This window comes from Lathamus discolor, chromosome 3 (assembly GCF_037157495.1).
Source record: "Lathamus discolor isolate bLatDis1 chromosome 3, bLatDis1.hap1, whole genome shotgun sequence".
NCBI classification, from domain to species: Eukaryota; Metazoa; Chordata; class Aves; order Psittaciformes; family Psittacidae; genus Lathamus; species Lathamus discolor.
Window position 1 is genome coordinate 21,006,789 of NC_088886.1, and position 22,437 is coordinate 21,029,225.

The 22,437-nt window shown below is 39.0% G+C and overlaps 1 protein-coding gene across 4 annotated transcripts in view; it reads right to left on the reverse strand.

Moving 5' to 3' along the window:
• DNM3 (dynamin 3) overlaps window positions 1-22,437 on the reverse strand; it is a 187,710-nt gene that overhangs the window by 143,288 nt on the left and 21,985 nt on the right. For all 4 annotated transcript variants that reach the window (XM_065673955.1, XM_065673956.1, XM_065673954.1 and 1 more), the window contains exons 3-10: window positions 12,589-12,738; window positions 10,772-10,975; window positions 10,021-10,119; window positions 8,996-9,156; window positions 5,768-5,910; window positions 4,388-4,523; window positions 3,013-3,080; window positions 1,390-1,528 (exon numbers count right to left, since the gene is read on the reverse strand). In XM_065673955.1, the coding sequence (XP_065530027.1) occupies window positions 1,390-1,528; window positions 3,013-3,080; window positions 4,388-4,523; window positions 5,768-5,910; window positions 8,996-9,156; window positions 10,021-10,119; window positions 10,772-10,975; window positions 12,589-12,738 (1,100 nt within the window). The remainder of the gene's footprint in view (window positions 1-1,389; window positions 1,529-3,012; window positions 3,081-4,387; window positions 4,524-5,767; window positions 5,911-8,995; window positions 9,157-10,020; window positions 10,120-10,771; window positions 10,976-12,588; window positions 12,739-22,437) is intronic.

Genomic DNA, 22,437 nt, shown 5'->3' on the forward strand with positions numbered 1-22,437 from the left:
TTGGTGTGAGGTTTCTCCATGCCTCTCTTTTCTACTATGCCTAATTCCAGAGTAGCACTTTAAATAATTTCCAGATTTCGTATTCTTTGAAGGCTCCATCTTGTGGCAAGATCTTTACATCTCAACAGCAATACTTGAAAACGTTGTTACAGAATGCAACAGTAAATTTGGCCAATAGCACTGGGAAAAAGAATCTGCATAATCAATTCAAGTGACATATCTTTCAAACTGACAGAAGTGAATAAAACGGGAAACACTGCTCAAAATATTGCAGTGAATCTGTTTATGACCCGAGTCAAAAAGATTGTCACCTTTTCCTGTTCAAAGAAATAGCTCATTAACCTGATCACTGGTACAAAAATAATTTGCATTATTCAGAAAAAATGCAAAGGATGTGACAGGCTATTTCTCAACAGCTTCAGCATACTTGTGTTCACATCCCAAAACTGGTCCTATATTTGGTACTGTTAGGGTGCCCTGCACTCTGAAATGGTGGGAAAGACAGAGGAACAGAAAATGAGACAACAAAAGTAGCCAGGTTAGCTAATAAGTCTAAAAGAAACAATGGGGTCTTCTACAATATCACAGGTTAATGGGAGAAAAGAGAACTGAAAATCAGCAACTGTTAGTTGTCAATGCTCCAGTCAAGTTTGAGATTTCATTCTACAAGCACAGACCAACCCAAGCACGCACTTCAGAAAATCATTCTCAAAGACTCTTAGTACTGACATGCTTAGTTCTGATAAACGTATTTCTTAACTTATTACACCTGCAGGATCTCAAGTTTAAAGTTTAATTGCTGCACACAACTTTCACATCAGGAAGTTCAATGCTCAGCACTTCTTTGCACTTAAGTGTTCAAGTATTTCTGTGCAGCAAGCTCATTTGTCAACACTAATACAAGGATATACAAATACGAGGGAAATGAACTTCTAACTTCTTGACATCTGGAGATGAGATATTTCGGAGTTGTGCATAAAAAAAGCACAGGAAAATTTGTGGACCCATTACATTGCAAAGAACTGTGGTGCTGCGCAGTAAATTCTGAATATAGAAAGACCGTTTTTCTCTCCTTGACAGATGTCTCCAAACACATTTGAGGTCTTCTCTCTAGAAAAGTTTTGCTGTTTCTTCCTCTCATTGCAACTCTCGACTCAGAAAAACCCATCCAATCATAAGACGTATATATGTTCAAAACACAGGAATAAAAAAATTAACATTTCTAGCATTACATTGTTTTGAAAGGTGTAATTACTTAAGACAGTCTCACTCTGTACATCAAGTGACTCGGTCAGAAACTTCTTAGAATACCTTAACAAGCAAGACAGGCTTTGTTATCTACTATACCATTACGTTGTATTTATATTACCAGATCTATTTGCAAATTACCTTTTTAGTGCACTTTTTGACAGTGTTGATTAACTCTTGCATCACCAGATCTACACTTTTTAAGCAAGGTCCTTTCAGCTTGACTATCTGCTTCTTAACAATGGCTTCAAACGCCATATCTGGAGTGAACAAACCTGTTCTGTGAACACAAAAGAATATGTAAGACAGTAATAAAAACACTGTGCAAGGCAGTTATTTTTACTGAATTGCTCATATCTTCATTTTCAGGGGCTAGCAGGTGAGCAATAATCCCTACACAAACAGACTTCCATAGAACTAAATTTGCTACTTTTTTTGACAAAGTGTCATTGTGAGTAAGAATATAAAAGTAGAAACATGCCCTACTACTGGAGGATGAATGTGAGAACTCTAAAGAATAGTGACAGAATGCAGTATGGCCTCTTCAGCAGTGCATCAAACTTCAGAGAAGGGATGAATGACAGCTGCAGCACTCCATCCACGATCACTTGCATAGCAATCCTTTAAGACTCCTATAGCCACACCTTCTACTCACAACAGGAAATACGGTTCTGTTACTCAGAGTCCTATATGGATGATTTCACAGTGGTCACTGCATGCTATATGAACCTATATAACAGATACCATAGAGAACCAGTTCTAAACAAATAGGCCCTACTTCTCTTTCAAACGCTGCTTACAAGGGTCTGTCCTAGTAGATGCGTCATACAGAAAAAGCAGACTATAAACAAATGCCCCAGACTATCAGTTCACTGCCATAAATTGCTCAACAAGACCTTTCCATCAATAAGGAAAACTCCAGAAAAGTTGTAATGCTGCACCATGGCTACTAGAGTCAACCATTTGAGAATGTACTACACAAGTAATGCAAACAACATTTTCCAAAATACTAAGAACAACCAAGTTTGTAAGCAACGCTTCCAAAAGATAGTATGTACTCACAAGACTGGGTGAAGTGGAAGGAACAACAACAACAAAAAATAATCCCTCAACACCCACAGAAGAACCCAAGCTTTTTGGAATCCATTCTATTGTCATAAGAATAGAACAAAAAAATGGGTATGCTTCTGATAAAATGTCACTCCAAAAAAGACTGAACGTTCCAAAGCGAGATAATTAAGTCATTCCAAACCAAAAAAACAAATACCTCCTCTTCCCAAACCTAATAATATACTGCAGACATATCCACAAAATGAAACCTCAACCAACTCATTTGCAAATCGGTCATTTCAAGAAATGGTTGAAAAATAAAAGCGAGTAAGATAGTGCAAGGAGTTTGCCACAATACAGGCTGAAAAGTTTTTCCATATCAAGATACAAGTTTTCCCTCTAAAATTTATGACTTTTTAGGAATACAGGCTTAGCAGAACTGCAGACACTACCAGGAAAAAAAGCTATTTTTTTTATTTGTAAAATAATGTTCCAGCATTTCCCAGTAAATTAAACCTCTTCAGGTAAATCAACTGTTTGGCTCAAAATAGCTACCTGAAAAACGGAAATGTAAAGGAATGGAATAAAAAAGTCAGCTGCTGGGAACAGCACATCACTAACATAGTCTAACAGTCAGCAGTCAGTGTAGCCTCAGGTTAGAAATACCACAAGCCTCTAAAATGTGACTGGGCTTGGAAACATGGGAGCACTTGCCTGATACCATGTATGTTCTTGATGGCATAACTTATTTCTCTCCGCAGTTCCTTCTCATTGAATTCCATCTAGAGGAACAAAATCATATGAGATCATATTGGGGTGGTTTTTAATAATATAGAAAATGTTACCTCTCCAATATAACTAGAAGACTGGCGAGTTCAACTGGCAAAATATTCATTTCCAATGCCCCCAAACAAAGCATAAGTATTATAAAACATTTAAACACTAAGGCAGCAGTAAAGATAGTTGAAAATCATGCAACCTTCCCTTCCAGACATATCAACAGTTGGGACGATTTTACAGAGTTGGTAGAATGTGTCAGAAACAGGATTTGGGAAATGCAATCCTTTTTTAAGCTTGGTTTCCTAAAGTGGTGCAATTTCTGTGATTATGGTCTGTTTACCCTCCCCTTCCCATTCTACTGTTTTTCAAGCAAAACTTTAGAGAGGAGTGGTTTCGGTTATGAACTTAATAAAGTTTTTATTTAAGTTTCTTGAAAGCCAGCTAGGTGGAAGAGAAGTTAGTGTTGTCACAAACAAAAGGGTCATTACTTAAGCCCAACTACCATCTGTTCTGTTGGACTCCTAGTTGACCTATCACCTACATTGAAACCTTGGAACCAGCCACAGCTCCCTCTGGTTCTTATCCAACTGAAAGTTAGGGGATATCAAAGCTGAACATAAAACATGTCAGGAGGAAGCTTAGGAAAAGTGTAAAAAAAATAAAAAATGTAGACTAGAGATACAGTAGAGTCCATGGTGAGGAGGGAGACAGGATCAAAGAATATGCAACATATTTATAGGAAACCAGGTTTCATTAGTTCACATTCAACTGGACTTCTGTTTATTCTGTTACACAAAGGTAACAAGAAAAAAAATATATCAAGATGAGAAATGTTTTCTGAAAACACCAAATTTTGTTCTGCTTGGCCTACCACTATGAAAGCTAGCTTTGGTTCAATGCACTGAATAAAGGAATTAGAAAACACAAGAAACAACTATTTTCCATTACTCTAGTTTTAATAGGTACTAGCTACTTGAACACAATAAATTTACCAATTGTAGTTGTTTGCCTGCTCCATCTAACCAGAAAGAAGATGCTATTTGTGGTAAAACTATAAAAGAGCAAGGAAAATAGTAAGAACTGGGACCAATGATTATATTCTAATTCCAATATTTTAGAATTCTTAGCATGTCTCAGTATCCAGAGCTAGAAACAAAGCCTAATGTCTCAATTATAACTTCCTGTAACTCCTTCCACAATTAAGAGTGTATTATTTCTATCAGACCTTAATCTTGGCTTTACTTCTATCAGCATGAACATAAGAATATATAAATGTAAAACAAAGCACACCAGCAAGATGAATAAATACCTTTACTAGTTCAAAAGGAAAACGCTCATGGAAAATACGATTGATTTTGGCACCTCCTGAAAGTTCTAATGTATCAACCTGATCTCCTGATCCTTCGATTCTTTTTTCAAAGTCCACTGAAAACTGTTGCACCATCCTAAATTTCAAAGGTGGGGAGAGGAGAGAAGTGAAATTTAAAAAAAAATAATAGTAGAAATGTGACAACAATCATACAAGAGAGAAGTGCTAGCTACATTTCAGATATTTTTCTTACTTTAGATGCTTCCTCTTTGAAAGGGTAAATTTGAATCACATGTGAACACAGAAGCGGAAAAAAAAGGGGAGGGAGAGATAAAATGGCAGACCTTTCAGGTGAAAAGGAACATAGTATTGAGTATCAAGCATCCCTGGAAACAGGCCAAGGAAGGAAGCTGCATAAAGCATTGTCCTTCTTCCTTAGTGTTAAAACCACAATGAAAGATTCCATTTCCACAATTCAAAGTCAGATTAACATTCGTCCCTGTTCTATCACTTAACAATAACGTTATCAAAGCCTCAGTGGACACACTTATTTTGTGGATGAGACCAAAACTGGACAGTGACTTTAGCAGTGCAATTCCTCCAACAAACAACAACAGTATTCAGTCCATGACTCCTTGAGCCCAAAAGGGTCAACATCTGCCAGGTCAGTTTTAACACAAAGCACAGGTGGCACATCACATGACATTTTGCTGTTAGTTGTCAGAGGTATCGTCAGAGAGGCAAACCGCAACAAAGTGGTTTTCACCCACCCTGATACACTCTCACTTAAACATTAAGAATGCCTGCACTAAAGCAGAACAAAGGCCATATCATGACAGTCACCAACAATAAGTTCCTATGAGAACAGAGCAAGCACACAGTAGTATTTCTTCAGAAAACTCTCTTGGCCTCAAATTGCTGTTCTTAATTCCATACAGCAGCAATCTGTCCTTGTACTTAGTAACCTTGAATGTCCTCCCCATCTCAAAAATGTGCCTAGCTTCTTTTGGAAAGCACACAAACTTTCAGTATCAGTTCCTGCAGCAAAGAGCTCTCTGTAGCTTAGGTGCACATTAACCATAGGTTGTAGTCCTCCTTGTAGTTTTGATCTTGCTGTCTTCAAGGTCTGTGTTGCTCATCTTTGTAACTTTTCCTGTTCTGCTTTCTCTCTTTTCTAGGATTACTAAAATTAATTTAGGGGAAACTGAAATTGTAGGGTAAATGAAGTGTTCTGGAACATCAAGCACAGAATTCTTTGAATCTTGCAGATAGAATCCTTAACCATATCCAAATCTTTAAAGACGTTACAAAGGAACAGAAAATTAAAAAGAGGCAAAACAAACCTATACAAACTAGAAAATCAGACAAAAGACCACTCACTGCAACAGGGCTTTAGTTTTTCTGGTTGGATCTTCCGGTCTGAAGTTTTTGTATACCTCTACTTCATGTTCTATAGAAAGCAGCTGATTCTGAAGTTTGCTTCTGAAGGCTGGCAGGGTATCCCGAATATGATTGGTAAGTTGCTAAAAAGCAAATGAAAGTCCTTTTTACTGTTAACAGAAAGCTGGAGCACAACCATCTCCTTCTGGTGCCAAGCACATTATAGAATCATAGAATGGTTACAGTTGGAAAGGACCTTAAGATCACATAGTTCCAACCCCCTTGCCATGGGCAGGGACACCTCACAGTAGACCATGTCGCCTAAGGCTTTGTCCAACCTGGCCTTGAACACTGCCTGTGATGGAGCATTCACACCTTCCTTGGGCAACCCATTCCAGTGCCTCACCACCCTTACAGAAAAGAACTTCTTGTTTATGTCTAACCTGAACCTCCCCTGCCTAAGTTTGAACCCATTATCCCTTGTCCTATCAATACAGTCCCTAATGAAAAGTCCCCCTCTGGTATCCTTGCAGGCACCCTTCAGATACTGGAAGGCTGCTATGAGGTCTTCATGCAGCCTTCTCTTCTCCAGGCTGAACAGCCCCAACTTTCTCATCCTGTCTTCATGAGGGAGGTGCTCAAGCCCCCTGATCATCTTCCTGGCCCTCCTCTGGGCTTGCTCCAACAGCTCCATGTCCTTCTTATGTTGAGGACACCAGAACTGCACACAGTACTCCAAGTGGGTCTCATGAGAGCAAAGTAGAGTCGTCAGCCATAGCCTGTGCTAGTTTACCAGTATAGTTCCTTTTGATCTTTGAAGCAATGGAGGCTGTTAAAGAACAATACAATATCCCTTTTGCATACACATTGTAAGGAGGCTTGAAAAATTCCTTTGTCCTCTCACTCACTGAGTCCTGTTACTACATAGTTGCTTGGTTACACACAAAAGAAGTTACACACATTATGTAAGTAATCAGAAAATCACCTCTCATCACTCGTCACCACTCCCATTTTGCTGGTTTTCCAAAGGGTGCTTCCCAATTCCCTATATACTTGTTCAGCATGACTCCTTTACTTGACAGCCTCAAGACAAGGTGGGAGAAGGACGAGATTCTAAGCATCCATGGCCCGTTGAGAACAGACATCGATGGAAGTGCAGACATAGAGAGTACCTACTTGGCACTCTCCCACCACTGGCATAAATCACCTCCACACAATTTCTGCTCCCTTGTACAAAGTATACTGAAGGAAAGAGATTTTGCCCTCATATTATTGGTTATAGAACTTCACCTTTTTGAAACACTTGACTTTTGGCTGAAAAGGTTCTACCACTCAGAACTAGCAGTTTTCGTTTCTGAAAATATACCTAGAAGTACTGGAAACTAAATTGAAGGAAAGTAGAAAACAGACTACCAGATCTGTGCTTAACTTACTTCATTTACTTTTGCATATATATGTTGTAATGTGTTTGAAAAGCACTATCAGTGTCTTACCTGTGCCATAAATTTCTCATGCATTGCACCTGTTCCTTGATTAAACCAAAGCAGACTTCTTGCATTATGCTGAAAACCCTCTTCCCAAACATAATCAGACAAGCTATAAATAAAGATTGTTATATACCAAAACATGTAAACTCAAGATAAAAATTGTTCAGCAGATAGGCACAAAAATCAAAAGCTGGAGTTTCCCTGGAGCACCACCTTGTGGATGCAGAGAAATTGAAATATTACCTGAAACTACAAACACGAATAGGTCCCTAATATCTCAGGGACAAAACTTACATACATCTTCCCATATGTAATATTTTACACACAGTAACAGCAACAGAAGACCAACATACTGAAATAGATAAATTTATAAAACAGCTCACAAAAAAAAAGTAAATAGTAAAGCAAAGCAAGCCAGGACAGATAAAATAATCCAAAGGCATATGTAGCTCATGATTCAGTCTCAAAATTAAGAGAAGTGGATTAAACTTTCAAGATATAAAAAGAGCAAAACATCCTAAACAGACAAAATTGCAGGCTACAAGCAAGTTCTTGCATCCTGCTGAAGACTTCGGCTCTGAGGCACAAATAAATGGCAACAACATTCTTTTTGGACAAGTCCAGAGCAGACCATAACCTGGCTGTCAAGTGACATCTGCAAAGTCACTGTAGCAGGAAATTAAGCAGGTCAGCCATTAGTTTCCTACCTTAATCAATAACTTTTTTGATGTTTCCAGCTGCTGCCCAAAATAGACAAAGCCAGCCTGACCTGGTCTTTTTCTATTCCAGACCACCGTCTGTAATTTGACAGTGAACTGGAAAAAATACTATCAAATACTTGTAGGAATGCCAAGAACATTGGTCAGCTGATAAACTGAAAAAAAAAACAACCAAAAAAAACCAACCCACAGCATCACCAGTAATTTTAGAGAGGCAGGCATGACTTCTCTTGCCCTTTTCAAACTTGCATCATTAGGGTCACATGCCATTCAAGAAAACGGATGGCACTATGAAATAAGTAATACTCAGAGACAAAAGAATTATATACTCTTCCAAGGCTGCTGTAGGCAGTGTCTTTATGAGGACAGTAAACGATGGATTTCTCCTCCAAATAACTGGAAAATAGACCTCTATTTCTTCCTGAAGGAAGCTCTGTTCTGGCAGACTCTAGCATGAACTCATAGAAACAAACCAAACATTTGTGCAAAAATAAAGGTAGTGTAAAACCCGTGTTCTGATTACTGTATTTGTCATTTATATCATTAGTACACAGTCACTGCTTCTATTAAGAACTACAATAAAGTGTAGACTTTGAGGTTAAAGTACAGACATATAGTGAACCCTCAGAACACATGATTTCAAAAAACGTAAAAATGTCTTTTTTTTTCCCCCTACTTTCCAAATTTGAATTCTAAAAATCCAGCTAGACTAGAATAAAAGTGATAGGAACAGGATGGTATACTTACAGAAGGGAGACAAATCTTACTTTCTGTGTTCATATTCAGTATTCAAGAAAACAGGGGAGTGCAGAACTGTCAGCAAAACTCAGAAACTACATCTCACAGTAAGTTTTAGATGCTACATGTAATATACAGCTTTGTTTATTAAATTGTGAAAATAAAAAAGCTTAAAAGCAGGAAAGAACAAGCAAGATTCACTGACCATCATTCATTTTAATATAGATTTTGTATTGGTCCTACCATTATAAAACTGCTTTTCACCATAAGGCTTCAGGTTTTACCTGGTTTAGAACTTTCTGGAGATAGGGCGTTCCCATCCGATCTGCCATGTGCCTATATGCTGGGTGGGAAAGAAAGAATTTCCTTTCTGCTAGAAGAGCTGCCTTAATGTCCTTCTTCCCATCAATGTCTTTCTGGCTTCTGTTTACAACACCAACATAACCTTAAACAACACAAACCCAATGGGTAAGTCAGTGCAGCTATGGCCTGAGTGACTGAATTCACATTAAATCAAACTAGACTGCCTCAATTCAAACAAAGCATTCCAATTTAGGCATTTCAGATATTGTTTACAAGTACTCAGCAACCTTAACAGTGTCTAAATTGTTCATCCTGTTTATGTATAACAAATACACTTTCTTTTAAATCACTGATTCAAATACAGAAATATCTGAAACTTTGGTGTACCCCAAAAAACCACTTCAAAATAATCAAACAAAAAAAAAACAAAACAAAAAATCAAAACACATATACAGGTCATAGACAGGTCTACATAGATAAATTACATGGTACTAGTAAAATAGAGGAAAAAAATTTTCTCTTTTGCTGGAACAACATGCTCTATGGGAGGAGATGGTGGTGTCATCAGTAAATTATAGCTAGAATCAAAATTCTTGATATTGTTAACAACTGAACAACTGTGGCATTGGCTGCCAGAACAATCACATGGGAAATTTCTGAAAGGGTTCACAACTTGATTTACAGTGAGATAACTAAAGCTCTGGTGCTTGCTTCTGTCATATGCAAAGAGAAAAAGAAAAAATTCTTTTGTTACAAGCAACAACCTGGCACAGGAGAGAAAACCGGCTCACAACCTGTGCTGCCATTTCTTGTTTCCTCTGGAATACGCAGTGTATTTTCCACATACATAAAAAAAAAAAAATAACTTTATTTCCAAGATAACAATAAAAACTAGGAAGGTATCAGTCCAGCACAACCTTTGATTCACGTCCAGGCCCCCCAAACAACATCCTTATCCAAACCACTTTCTGGACTGCAAAGAATATAAGCAACTGAACATTCGCACCTCTGCGAAGAGGGAGTAGTTTGTTTTCTAGAATTTCTCTTGCATCTGTTCCATCATCCATCAGATCCAATTTTGTGATCACACCGATGGTTCTAAGGCCTGCTCAGGGTGAAGGCAGGAAAAAAAAGAAAAAAGAAAAAGAAAAAATGATAGTGAGGAATCATTTATATTCAGGAAGAACAATTACATCTTACAATTACATAACAGCTGACATTCCCAAAGCTTGTATCACACAATACCAGCTACAACTGCAAGTTATATTTGCAAAAGAAGGGATCATCATTGCCAGTGCTGAAATGTGGTCCTCAAATCTCTAACAACTGTATAAAATAATATAAAATAAATAAAATATTTAAATTATTAAATGTAAAATTTAATTTTAAATTGTTACATTTTAAATATATTAAAATTTATATAAAATATAAAATAAAATTGCATAAAATTTATAATGCAGGTATTATCTAGAAAGCCTATCAACACCATGGTCCATTTGGCTAGGTACTACAGAAATTTCTGGATAGGCATTGCTCCACTTGCCTATAAGACATACTGACAAAATTTTAAAAATACATTTACAGCATCATTACTGAAATGACACTGAGATAACAAACAGTTGTGATGTTGAAGCCTATATGAGAATGTACATATACACATCTACATTATAAATAATTTTCCACACAAGAGCTGGTCTCTTACTTTCAATTGTTACTACATTAGAGAATGAAAAGTGGTTATGTTCAACCATGCTTACCTTGAGGGTCCACTTCCTTAGCTAACTTCAGTGCATCTGAGTTGGCCAAATCAGTGTTAGCTGGAGTCACAGCCAGTATCAGACAGTTTTCGCGGGAGATGAACTGCATTATCATATCCCTGATCTGCTGCTCAATATCTGGAGGCTGATCCCCTACTGGCACTTTAGTGATTCCAGGCAAATCAATAAGGGTCAGGCTTAATACTATAAGGAAAACACAGGATCAAACTGGTTGGCACGCCAGACATGTCTAAAGAGGTCTAGGCATGCAGACAAATTTCAGTCACATACAATCTCACATAAATTACCTTTATAGGTATATAAATTTTGTCAATGGCTCAAACAAAATGCCTGACAATCTGAAAAGTACACCTTTTTTTTCTTCTAGTCTTTCATCTCCAGGTTAATTAGCACTATTTCATATTTTAAACATTAGAACTGGCACAGGGAATGGTATTTCTACCGCATATTCTCAAAGGCTCTTAGGCAAATGAGCATGGCTTTCTGAGCTTTGCTTTGGTAGTCAGTCTCTCTCTGACCATCCTTTCAACAGTATCTCAAATTAAGAAATTTTGGGGTATGTTGTTATTTTGGGTTCGGTTTTATTTGGTGGGTTGGTTTGTTTGCTGTTTTGGGTTCTTTTTTTTTTTTTTAACTCTGTAACTTCTGAAGTAAGAAACATGTAAAAGTTTATCCATTAATAAAACCTGGTTTGTTCTGACATGATTTCCCCAGTACAAGCCACAGTTTCAACTAGAAGCATCCTAGCTTGCTCAAGCCTGTACTAGGGAAACAGAGTACCCTTCAGAAAAATGAGAAAAACGCAGTTCCTAGAAAGGAAACACCAGAAGTATATTTGAGGTCTGGCTAATACAGACAACAGTTGCTGAACTAAAAGACTGATCCTAATAAAACAAAGTAAGAGCATTAGGTAGGAAATTTTCATTTTTCTCCTGGAGTCAATATGTCCAAACAACATGCTCTGAGGCAGGGCATTTAATTCAGCTTCTCTCCAGTCAGCTATACCATATCTGTATGGCAGAGAAAGGTTCAGAGGCATATGTTTAGAGCCAAGGCTGTTCACAGTGTATCAAAGGGAGATTCAGCATCTCTTTAATTACCTCCCCTCTTATTTTAATCTTTCTGTCATTTGACTCACCATGAAGACATCAGATGAAGCAGTTAGAAAAATAAAGTGCTTCAGTCAACCACGCTACTTTTCTCCTGTATTCAAGACATTCAATGCAAAACATTTTCTCTAGATTGCCTTCATCAAATTGGCCAGATGGCAACCAGAGGAACTACCTTTGATCTATACTGGGGGTCTACAACATAAAGCAGATTCAAACACCATTATTGCCTAAATATATTTTTAATGACAGCAAACAATAAACATCTAATAGGGCAGGGAGACATAATGACTTCCTAGATCACTGACTGGGGAATCCATCTGGAGGGTGACAAAAAAGTTTTGCCACTAAGTCTCCCATCTCCTATCATTTGTCATTACTAGTGAGTTACTATCTAATGGTATATGTACCAGGGGAGAGATTGGTTTCATCTTGCTGTAGAGTGAGAATATTTTTAAATCATGAGAATATTAAATGGAACAGAGTCTGCATTCTGCCCAGCAGAACACAGAAGTTGACGATACTTCCAGATGCATATCCACTTTTTGCTTCAACTCAGTCTCAGAAGTTTTTTCATCCCAGGAGACTTCTGACTGAGCAATGAGAATGCATACAAAAGGAAACGGCTAGACAGAGCTACATAACCCATCACATGACAGAAATTTAAAGTAGCATGATTTTACCTACCATGTGGAGAATATATTCTTAAGTTTATAGGAACTGAAGAAATGCCTTTGTTCACTCCTGTTACTCTATCTGTTTCTACTTCAATTTCCTGACGAACTTCATCAAAATCAGTAAATTTCCTCCCTTTGCAGTGTAGAAATTCAGCATACTCTGTGAAAAATATCAACAACAACTCTGTATTTCACAGGCTCATAGACTTAGACACCCACTTCCAAGCCCCTAGTATTCTTCAGATGCATATGTACAAAAGCATGTCACCATGAGTATCAGGAGAGCATTATATATGAACACATGCTATAGATGTGATTGTACAGATGAAAACCAGCCTACAACAAGAAAGAGTTAGTTAAAAAGTCAAGTTGAATGAATCTGATTTACTGCTTTTAGCTTCAGCATGTCAGCTTGCGGAACAACCTAAAAGATTCAAATAGATAACATTTACATGAATAGAACAAGAAACAGATTGTGAATCATATTTGAGTTTTCATCTGATTACATTTGCCTGCAATACATCACTAAATTGGGCAGAAGTCAAGCTCTGTATTATCAAAGATTATTAGCATTTGCTTTCAAAAACTAACAGCCCATGTTACATGATTTTTAACAAAGGAGTTCTGCGTATTTTTAGAAGTTCACAATGAAAATAAGATCACTTAAGAACACCATAATGTTTATAATGCAACTCATTTCCCAAAAACTTCTTGTCATCTAAATCCAAACTATGTTTAAGAAGTTTGTAAAAGCTTTTATTGATATAGCAATTATTCTGCTTAAGTGGGAGAATACAATTAATTCCTACATCTTCAATATCATAAAACCTGCCCTCTTACCTTTTGGGCATCAACCAGGAATCAAGGATAGATACAGTCTAATTTGTCAGATTCGAACTTGACACTAGGTCCCTCCCTGTTTTGACTCCTGAATCAAATACGGATACTAATTTCCTTCCCTAGAGGTGCAAAACCAAAAGCACATCTCAGATTTTAGAACCAGGGTTTCTTCTTTTAAAACACAACACAAATGTTTATCTCACAATAGTGATGCTGTAATGAGAAGTAATGACATAAATGTTAACAACAGATACAAGCTCATTTCCTGATCCCGCTCTAAGCGGCAAGGCTGGAGACACGCTGATCAAAGTTGTGTATGTTCCAGTTAATTTCATCCTGCAATCAAGACCTGATCTCAAAAGTTCTATTTGAATGTTTCTTCCCCAGAAAACATTTCTTGGTAAACAGCCCTCAAACCCCAGAGCAAAGAGCTTGCTTGGTACTCGGAGAAGGAACAGAAGCTCAGGAGATCTGATCCAGGAATACAGATTAATTGAGAGCCGTACATACAAGTACTGAAGTTTGTTTCCCAGAAGTTGTTTCATTACTATTGGCAGAAGTGTTAAAAAACAATAGCCAAAACCACACATGAAACCAATAGTTAAAGCAAACTGAGAAGAAAAAAAAAAAAAAAAAAAAAAGGAAAAAAGGAAGGAGAGAAAGGAGGGGAAAACAACAAGTACCAACCTTTCTGTGTTACAGTACCATAACCCCTCCAGATTCAAAGGCAAGGGACCAGAAAACCCACCCTTATTAAGACAAAAATAATACATCTCTTATTTTAAAAATGAGAGCACTCAACGAAAACCTCCATTTCATTTCTGGTAACTTGAGAATTCCAGCATCTCTTGTATTCTTTTTTAGTTCTATCAGCAAAATGACAATGAGTAGGAGTTTTGTATGTTTCGCTGGCAACTATTAAAAAAACAAAACAAACCACACACACACAAAAAAAAAGACAACAAAAGGAATATTCAAATATTTTGAAGTGAAAGATAACATGGCACACAAAATACTTCAGTTTCTCTAGCACATTTCAGAATCCACATATGTAAAATTTGTCATCTCAAGGTTGGAAAACAGTTACCTACTGGAAAAAAGAACTAACAAGTGGTTCTTATTTTGTCCCAGTTCTTCATGCACTACTCCTGGCATAACATAAACATATTCTTCTTAGTTACTTCCCTCCCTCTCTCCCCAGTGGTTCATCAGACTTCCTCAGAATAATATTTCACAATTCAATAATTAATACTCAGTGCCTAGCTGTAATCTAGTTGACTGACTCAGCTGACTGTCAAGGAAGCTTTTCTCTTTGTTCCACTAAATGCTCAGTAGTAACAGAAAAAGTCCTAATTGAAATGTCTTCAAGGGAATTCAAACAAAAACATCAGCTACTTTTTTAGGTGCATTAATATTTATCAATAGCTCATTCCTCCTAGTGACATCTGTGGTCCCACTGAAGGAATAGACTTTACAACAGTTCATAACCTGTGGTGCCATGCACAGCCTTCAGAATAAAAATTCAAATTAACAACAAGCACTTTGTTTTGCTCCTTTCAGCTCTTTGCCTGTCCTTGGCAGTGCTGCCTTTAGCCAGACTGGGTAAGCACATGCTTTAATGCATTCTTCAGTTTTCAGCTTTCATACACAGAAGAATACTAGGAAAACGTTTTATTTACATTTTTGTGGAAATGAACATAAAGCCACACAAGAAAAAGTGATCTTGCCCAAGGTCTAGTTTTCAGAGATGTATTTTCTGGATAAAGCTGAAATCAGAAAAAAGAAAAATTAGCTAAAAATTAAAACATTGTCTTTGCTCAAATCCCTCTCCGGCATCCTTAAAGGCCCCCTTCAGATACTGGAAGGCTGCTATGAGGTCGACTTTCTCAGCCTGTCTTCATATGCAATTTTTTTCTTTTTTTCTCTTAAAAAAAAAAAAAAAACCCTCCTTGATCCACATCAAGCTGAACCCAAGACCTTCCAAAGTCTGACAGAGCCCATACAGAATACCCTATGAAGAATACCCTATGCAGAATAATCTGCTACTAGAAATCAAGAATTTACCAAGATGAGTCACCTGGATTTTACCAGGAATTTACCAAGATGCATCACCTGGATTCAGAACTCTTCCCCACCTGATTTCATGCAGAGATGTTCCAAGTCTGTGGTGGTATCCAGTCTAACATACTCAAGAGTTAAGTCTCCAGCTTGGAGTTTTTCAAAAAGGTGGCTTATTAAATAGTGTTCCTACAGCAAAACAAATAAACGTATGTAGCAAAGGGGGAATACATTCTACTACTGTCGGTCCTTTAGAGAGATGTCACACAAGCAACAAGAGTCTTGTTAGCTTCAATGAAGCATCCCAGAAAACTTCAGAATGCTTTTCAAAAGAGTGATTTAAAAACATGCAAATAAACAACATGAGCTTAAGTACATCACCTTTTCTTTGATGATGGATCAGCTTTTTCTGAACAAAATAAATGCAGTCAAATTAATCTATTTTGACCCTAACAAATCATAGAAACATAGAATAGTTAGGGTTGGAAAGGACCTCAAGATCATCTAGTTCCAACCCCCCTGCCATGGGCAGGGACACCTCACACTAAACCATCCCACACAAGGCTTCATCCAACCTGGCCTTGAACACTGCCAGGGATGGAGCACTCACAACCTCCCTGGGCAACCGATTCCAGTGTCTCACCACCCTAACAGGAAAGAATTTCCTCCTTATATCCAATCTAAACTTTCCCTGTTTAAGTTTTAACCCACTACCCCTTGTCCTATCATTACAGTCCCTAATGAGGAGTCCCTCCCCAGCATCCCTGTAGGCCCCCTTCAGGTACTGGAAGGCTGCTATGAGGTCTCCGCGCAGCCTTCTCTTCTCCAGGCTGAACAGCCCCAACTTTCTCAGCCTGTGTTCATACGGGAGGTGCTCCAGTCCCCTGATCATCCTCATGGCCCTCCTCTGGACTTGTTCCAACAGTTCCATGTCCTTTTTCTGTGGAGGACACCAGAACTGCACACAATGCTCCAGGTGAGGTCTCACAAGAGCAGAGTAGAGGGGCACAACCTCTGGTCACGCTCCTTTTGATGCAGCCCAGGATACGGTTGGCTTTCTGGGCTGCGAGCACACACTGCAGCCGGCTCATGTTTGTTTTCTCATCGACCAACACACCTAAGTCCTCTGCAGGGCTGTTCTGAATCTCTTCTCTGCCCAACCTGTAGCTGTGCCTGGGATTGCCCCGACCCAGGTGTAGAACCTTGCACTTGTCACAGTTGAACTTCATAAGGTTGGCATCAGCCCACCTCACAAGCATGTTGAGGTCCCTCTGGATGGCATCCTTTCCCTCCAGCGTATCAACTGAACCACACAGCTTGGTGTCATCGGCAAACTTGCTGAGGGCGCACTCAATCCCACTGTCCATGTCAGCGACGAAGATGTTAAACAAGACCGGTCCCAACACCAATCCCTGAAGGACACCACTCATTACTGGTCTCCAGCTGGACACTGAGCCACTGATTACAACTCTTTGTGTGCGGCCGTCCAGCCAGTTGTTTATCCACCGAGTAGTCCATCCATCAAATTGATATCTCTCCAATTTAGAGACAAGGATGTCGTGTGGGACAGTGTCAAACGCTTTGCACAAGTCCAGGTAGATAACATCAACTGCTCTACCCTTGTCCACCAGTTCTGTAGCCCCATCATAGAAGGCCACCAAATTTGTCAAATCATTCATCAGTTCTTCACTGAACAGAGGCAGTATCAAAAGCCCTTGTTGCCTTATCCAATCTATAATCTCTCTTCTAATTCTCCATTTCTCTAGCTCTTCTACCATGCTGCAAATAAAATATTGAGAACTCAGACATCCCACTGCTAGTTTCAAGCAGCCACCAGGCTACAAGAAATAGAAGTACCCTGGTATTTTCTGAAGAAAATACAGAATATCCTGTCAGTGCAAAGGATGACAAGAATATTGCAGCATAAGAGATTTATTAAAAAAAAAAATAAAATTTAAATAGTGTAGATCTGATGAAAGTAAAGAACATAAAATACCAGGTCATGCCCTTAGGAACCACTGAAATGCTTAATTTTAAGGGTAGACACTCATGCCAGAGGAGAAAGATAAGCACTCTTTTTGATTCAATAGTCTTTCATATTCTTGAAAATGTTCTGAAGAAGAAATGTATCTCTCTTCTTTCAATCTTCCTCTACACATCATGCATTCTAAACCTTCAATGATTTACAGATATTCTCCAGGCATTCTTCTGAACGCTACAGAGGCAGAGCTCACAAAGATCTTTCCAAGACTGAAAAAAGGTAGAACTAAGTTTAAAACTGCATTTCTGTTGATACATCTCATACAATATTTACTTCTGTATTTTAAAACAGCATAACATCAGTGAGTTGGGCTCTCATAGGGGTCCACTGCAATCACCAGGTTCTTTTCTGAAAACTAGCCATCTAAACACTAATCTTTCAGTACAGAAACAGCCCTCATCCCAGGTGAACTTCTTCCTGCTTTTGAGGCAGTTTTTTTCCTTTGCAAGCAATTTAGATTCCAGTTCTACCCTGCAGTGTATTTCAGACTCTTGCTCATATTTGCCAAATATAAACTTATTAAACATGCTATGTTCTTTCATCCTATCAGTAATACAATATATCGAACATGACCTGGAGGGATATCCCTTCCACTCTAAACAACTGTGCATCCATCTTACAAGAATCCCTTATAGACCGGGTTTCCTGAAATTGTTTAATATAATAAAGAACCATGCAAGATAATTTACAGCCTTACTCTACCCAAGACAAGACACCTAGCACACCTTTATTTACAAGCCTGCTACCCTGTAACAAAAAAATAAAATTATACTGATTATGACAAGGATCTTTCTGTTGACTGTGTTGACTGTTATGCATCTCAAGTACCTTTCAAATTGTTATTTAATAACTAATTACAGATCTCTTTTTTTCTAAAAGTGAGCTTTGATTTTTCTGTCATTTTTCTGTATTATAATTTTTTGAATACTGGCACATTTAGAGCTATTTCCCAGTCTTTCAGTAAGTGGATTCCATCTTTCCTGATGTCACTGAGCGAGCAACAACTGAGGATCAAGAAAACAAAACTTCCCAGGAAAACACACTTACAAAACCAAGTATTTGTGGGACAATTAATTTTTCCAGACATGACCTGAAGCCCATACACTGTTTGAGGGTGCTGATAGGAGAACTGGTTGAAGCCTCAAATTCATGCTGCCAGACATCAGCAGTCACTGCTGATCAGCTCAAGGTTGCTCCAGACACTGTTATTAGTACACACACATAAATAGCAGCAAGGAAGGTCTGCAGTTTCTGCAACCTTACACTATCAGCTTAAATTCAGGTTTCAGAGCAGCAGTGCTATCCCTTTTCCAGCTTATCAGGCCTGTTTGGGTGATGAGTATTTCACTGTCTAGGGAAGGGGACACCAGTCACTACCACCTTTTCCCCATAGTGGTGCCACATTTTACCTTTTCAGGTATGCAACTCCAACATCTTGACTGGTCTCTACAGAATCCCTGTTCATTACCTGAATGAGTAACTGCCAGAAAATGGGACCCATAAGTCAGCAGCCACTGTATTCCTTCCTTCCCTGGTAAGTGTCCAGCCTCTCCCCAACCACTGGCATTGTGGCATCTTTCTAGTTTTTGTCCTTCAAGACCTCCAAATGCCTTACCGCTGCTGAAATCTCTAAAATCATGTTAGCTGAAACAACCAATCTAAGGTTCTTTTTGTAAATGTCATTTTCTGTTAGAGGACTGGTTTTGCCACCAGATGGCAATAAAAGATGGGTATGCTTGAGGAGTAGTCTCAACAAAAGACTTGCTTTAAAGCTCAGCAATTTCATTAGAAGAGAGCACCAGCAAGACTTCAGGAAAAAAAAAATAGCAGAATGACTTTTGAACCTCATGTGATTTACTTTCCATTTAAGTGCTCTAATTAACAGAACTGAAACAAAAGTGTGCATTGTACATATGACTCATCTAAAAATGTCTACCTCAATAATTTTCAAAATCTGTTAATCTGACACTTCTTTAGCAAAGAAACTGAAGCAAGACCATGAAGAAAATCCAAAATCCCTCCAAAAGCAGTTATCAAAATGAGGAAAATAGCCCTCCTAGAGCCAAGGCATTTTAACATGTAAATAACAAATAACAGGCTTTATATAGTAGGCAACGTATTTTTAACAAACAGAAGAACTAAAGCTTCAACTAAAACCCCAGTACATTTTTTGTTGTCAGTGCTGTTTAAAAAGCAGACTACCCAATCTGAAGAAATCTAGATAATTATCTCACTTCCACAGGCAGGAGACAGCACAGCAAGAAGAACAAGTTGCCTAATTTAGATGGAATACGTGGGGGGAAAAAACCTGAAACAAAAATAAAATAAAAAAAAAACCAAACACACAACTCCTTTAATTAATTATGGTAACACATGACAAATTACTACAGGTTAGCATGCTTACTGCAAAACTTGCAGAGGGAAGATTAAGAGCTGAAATGGAACTAACATACCTTACACAGAATTCAGTTAAGTTGCTTTAAGACTAGTGAACACTAATGCTGCCTAAAAATTCTTGTCAGCTGTGTGCCAGCACTTAGATCTCAAAACACAGACAGGGAAAAATCCTTATAAAAGTATAACTACAGGAATATGTAATGCATTCCTCCACCTGAAAAGGAATCATGAGTAAGAAAGTGAAAGATCAGCCCTCTAGACTCACTGGTAACTGCTGAAATATCACAACCATTTAGTATTTGAAACACGTGGTGTCTACTGAGAAAGAATAAACTCCCCTGTATCTCACACAACAGCAGACAAATACTGAAAGAACCAGCATGGTTTTTACCTGAATTTAGACATCAGTCTAACAAAATAAAGTGTCCTCACATGCAACTTCTCACCCAGGAAAAAAGCAGGTGAAATTCCTCCCATGTACACCCTCAGAATGGCTAAGCTAATTTATCACCAGTCTTGCCATGTGAAACCTGAAGTTCTCCATCAGAGAGCCTCCTGGCTACCAGCACCATGTCCACACCTGTGCCTTCTAAAAACTCACTGAACTGCATCTTCCCAGACAGGACTATTTTCTCAAGAACTATTCTGTACTCAGAGCTCCTTCAGAGACTAGCAACAAAGGCACAAGACTCTTGTTAGACCTGACACTGGACATTGCCAACATTGTGGAATTGCTCAGGACCAAATGCAGTGACCAGAAAGAATATCAAAGTGCATGTGGGTTGCTTGGCAAGCCAGGTAGGACATTTTCCTTCTGGGAAGGAAGGAAAGCTGATTTACCAGAATTTAGGCCTGCTTATTACAGAACAAACACTGCATGCTTGTTTAGTCCAATTCTCTCTTCCAGCAAGAGAATGTATATAGTACTTTTCTTTAGTAGAAGAAGAGCAACTGAATCAAAAATACGAGATGAAGAATAGGAATGAAAATTTGTGACCCTACCTAAAGGGCTGCCAATGAACTACTTTGGGACAAGTAACGAGCATCAGCCTTTAGCTGCAAGAAGACATCTTGGAACCTCAAAATATTTACAAAATGGAGATTACTCCCCCCACCCCTTCCGCCTCTAGCTAGTACATTAATTTATTGGGTACAGGCCACATTTGCAATTTCATCTGAAATGCAGTCGGGCAGTCCCAAAAAAGACTGCAAAGTAGGATAGTCAAGGACAAGTCAGGGTCCTTCAGAGGACTGTAAATTATTTTTAACATCCATATTCTGACTTATTCTATGCTACTAGGTATTTCTCATATTATCACACTCAGAAGAAAATAGTCATCACTAGTAAAGACTGACTTGTTAGTTACAATATTTAATTAAAACCTTTGTCTTTGCCTCTAAGATTTCAGCAGAGTACAGTATGTGCATGGATGTGGTGGAACCACACCCTAAGGCAAGGGCAGAGGGAAGTGGTTCAACAAGCTATGGATCCCCTTCCCTCCTACCATCAGACAGAAGGAGAGAGCTTAATGGACAAGGATGGATGGAGGGAGGTTCCTCCTCGGAGAGGTAAGCGAAAACCCTCACAATCCCTTCCTCCCTCCCAGTTGCCCTTGAATAACAGGTACGAGGTCTTGGAAATTCAGGGCCAGGTGAATGGAGATGGTGAGGCAAATCTATCTAGTGAGTCACCCAGGGCTAGTCACTCACCCACATACCTCAGAACTTCCCCAACCAAGAAGAAAAGAAGAGTAATTGTGGTGGGTGACTCCCTTCTGAGGGGAACAGAAGGGCCCATTTGTCGACCGGATCCACCCCACAGGGAGGTCTGCTGCCTGCCTGGGGCTCGGATTAGAGATGTTAAAAAGAAGCTCTCTGAACTGGTGCAGCCGTCTGACTACTACCCACTGCTGGTTTTTCAGGTTGGCAGTGACGAAATTATTACGAGGAACGTAAGGGCAATGAAGAGAGACTACAGGGCCCTGGGACGGCTGGTTAAAGGGTCTGGAGCGCAAGTGGTGTTTGCCTCCGTACCTGTTGCAAGCGAGGGTGAAGGGATATATAAGAAGACTCTGCAGGTTAATGTATGGCTACGTGACTGGTGCCAAAGGCAGGGGTTTGGGTTTTTCAGTCACGGGCTGCTGTATGGGACACCTGGTTTGCTGGTGACAGGCGGGATACACCAGTCCCAGAGAAGAAAAAGGGTTTTGGGGCAGGAGTTAGCAGGGCTTATTGACAGGGCTTTAAACTAGTTATGAAGGGGGGAGGGGATTTAACTGGGCCTGTTGGGGACAAGCCCAAGAGGAACATGCTAGGGATTGAAGGATGGCGGGCTAAGGAGGACTATCAATCTCTTGTTTCACTTGTGGGAAAGGATAGCTCTTTAGACCCTGTCCCACAGGGGAAAAAGGGTACTAGGACTGGCTCCCTGAAATGCCTGTACACCAATGCACGCAGCATGGGGAATAAACAGGAGGAGTTAGAAGTCTGTGTGCGGGCTAAAGGTTATGATCTAGTGGCGAT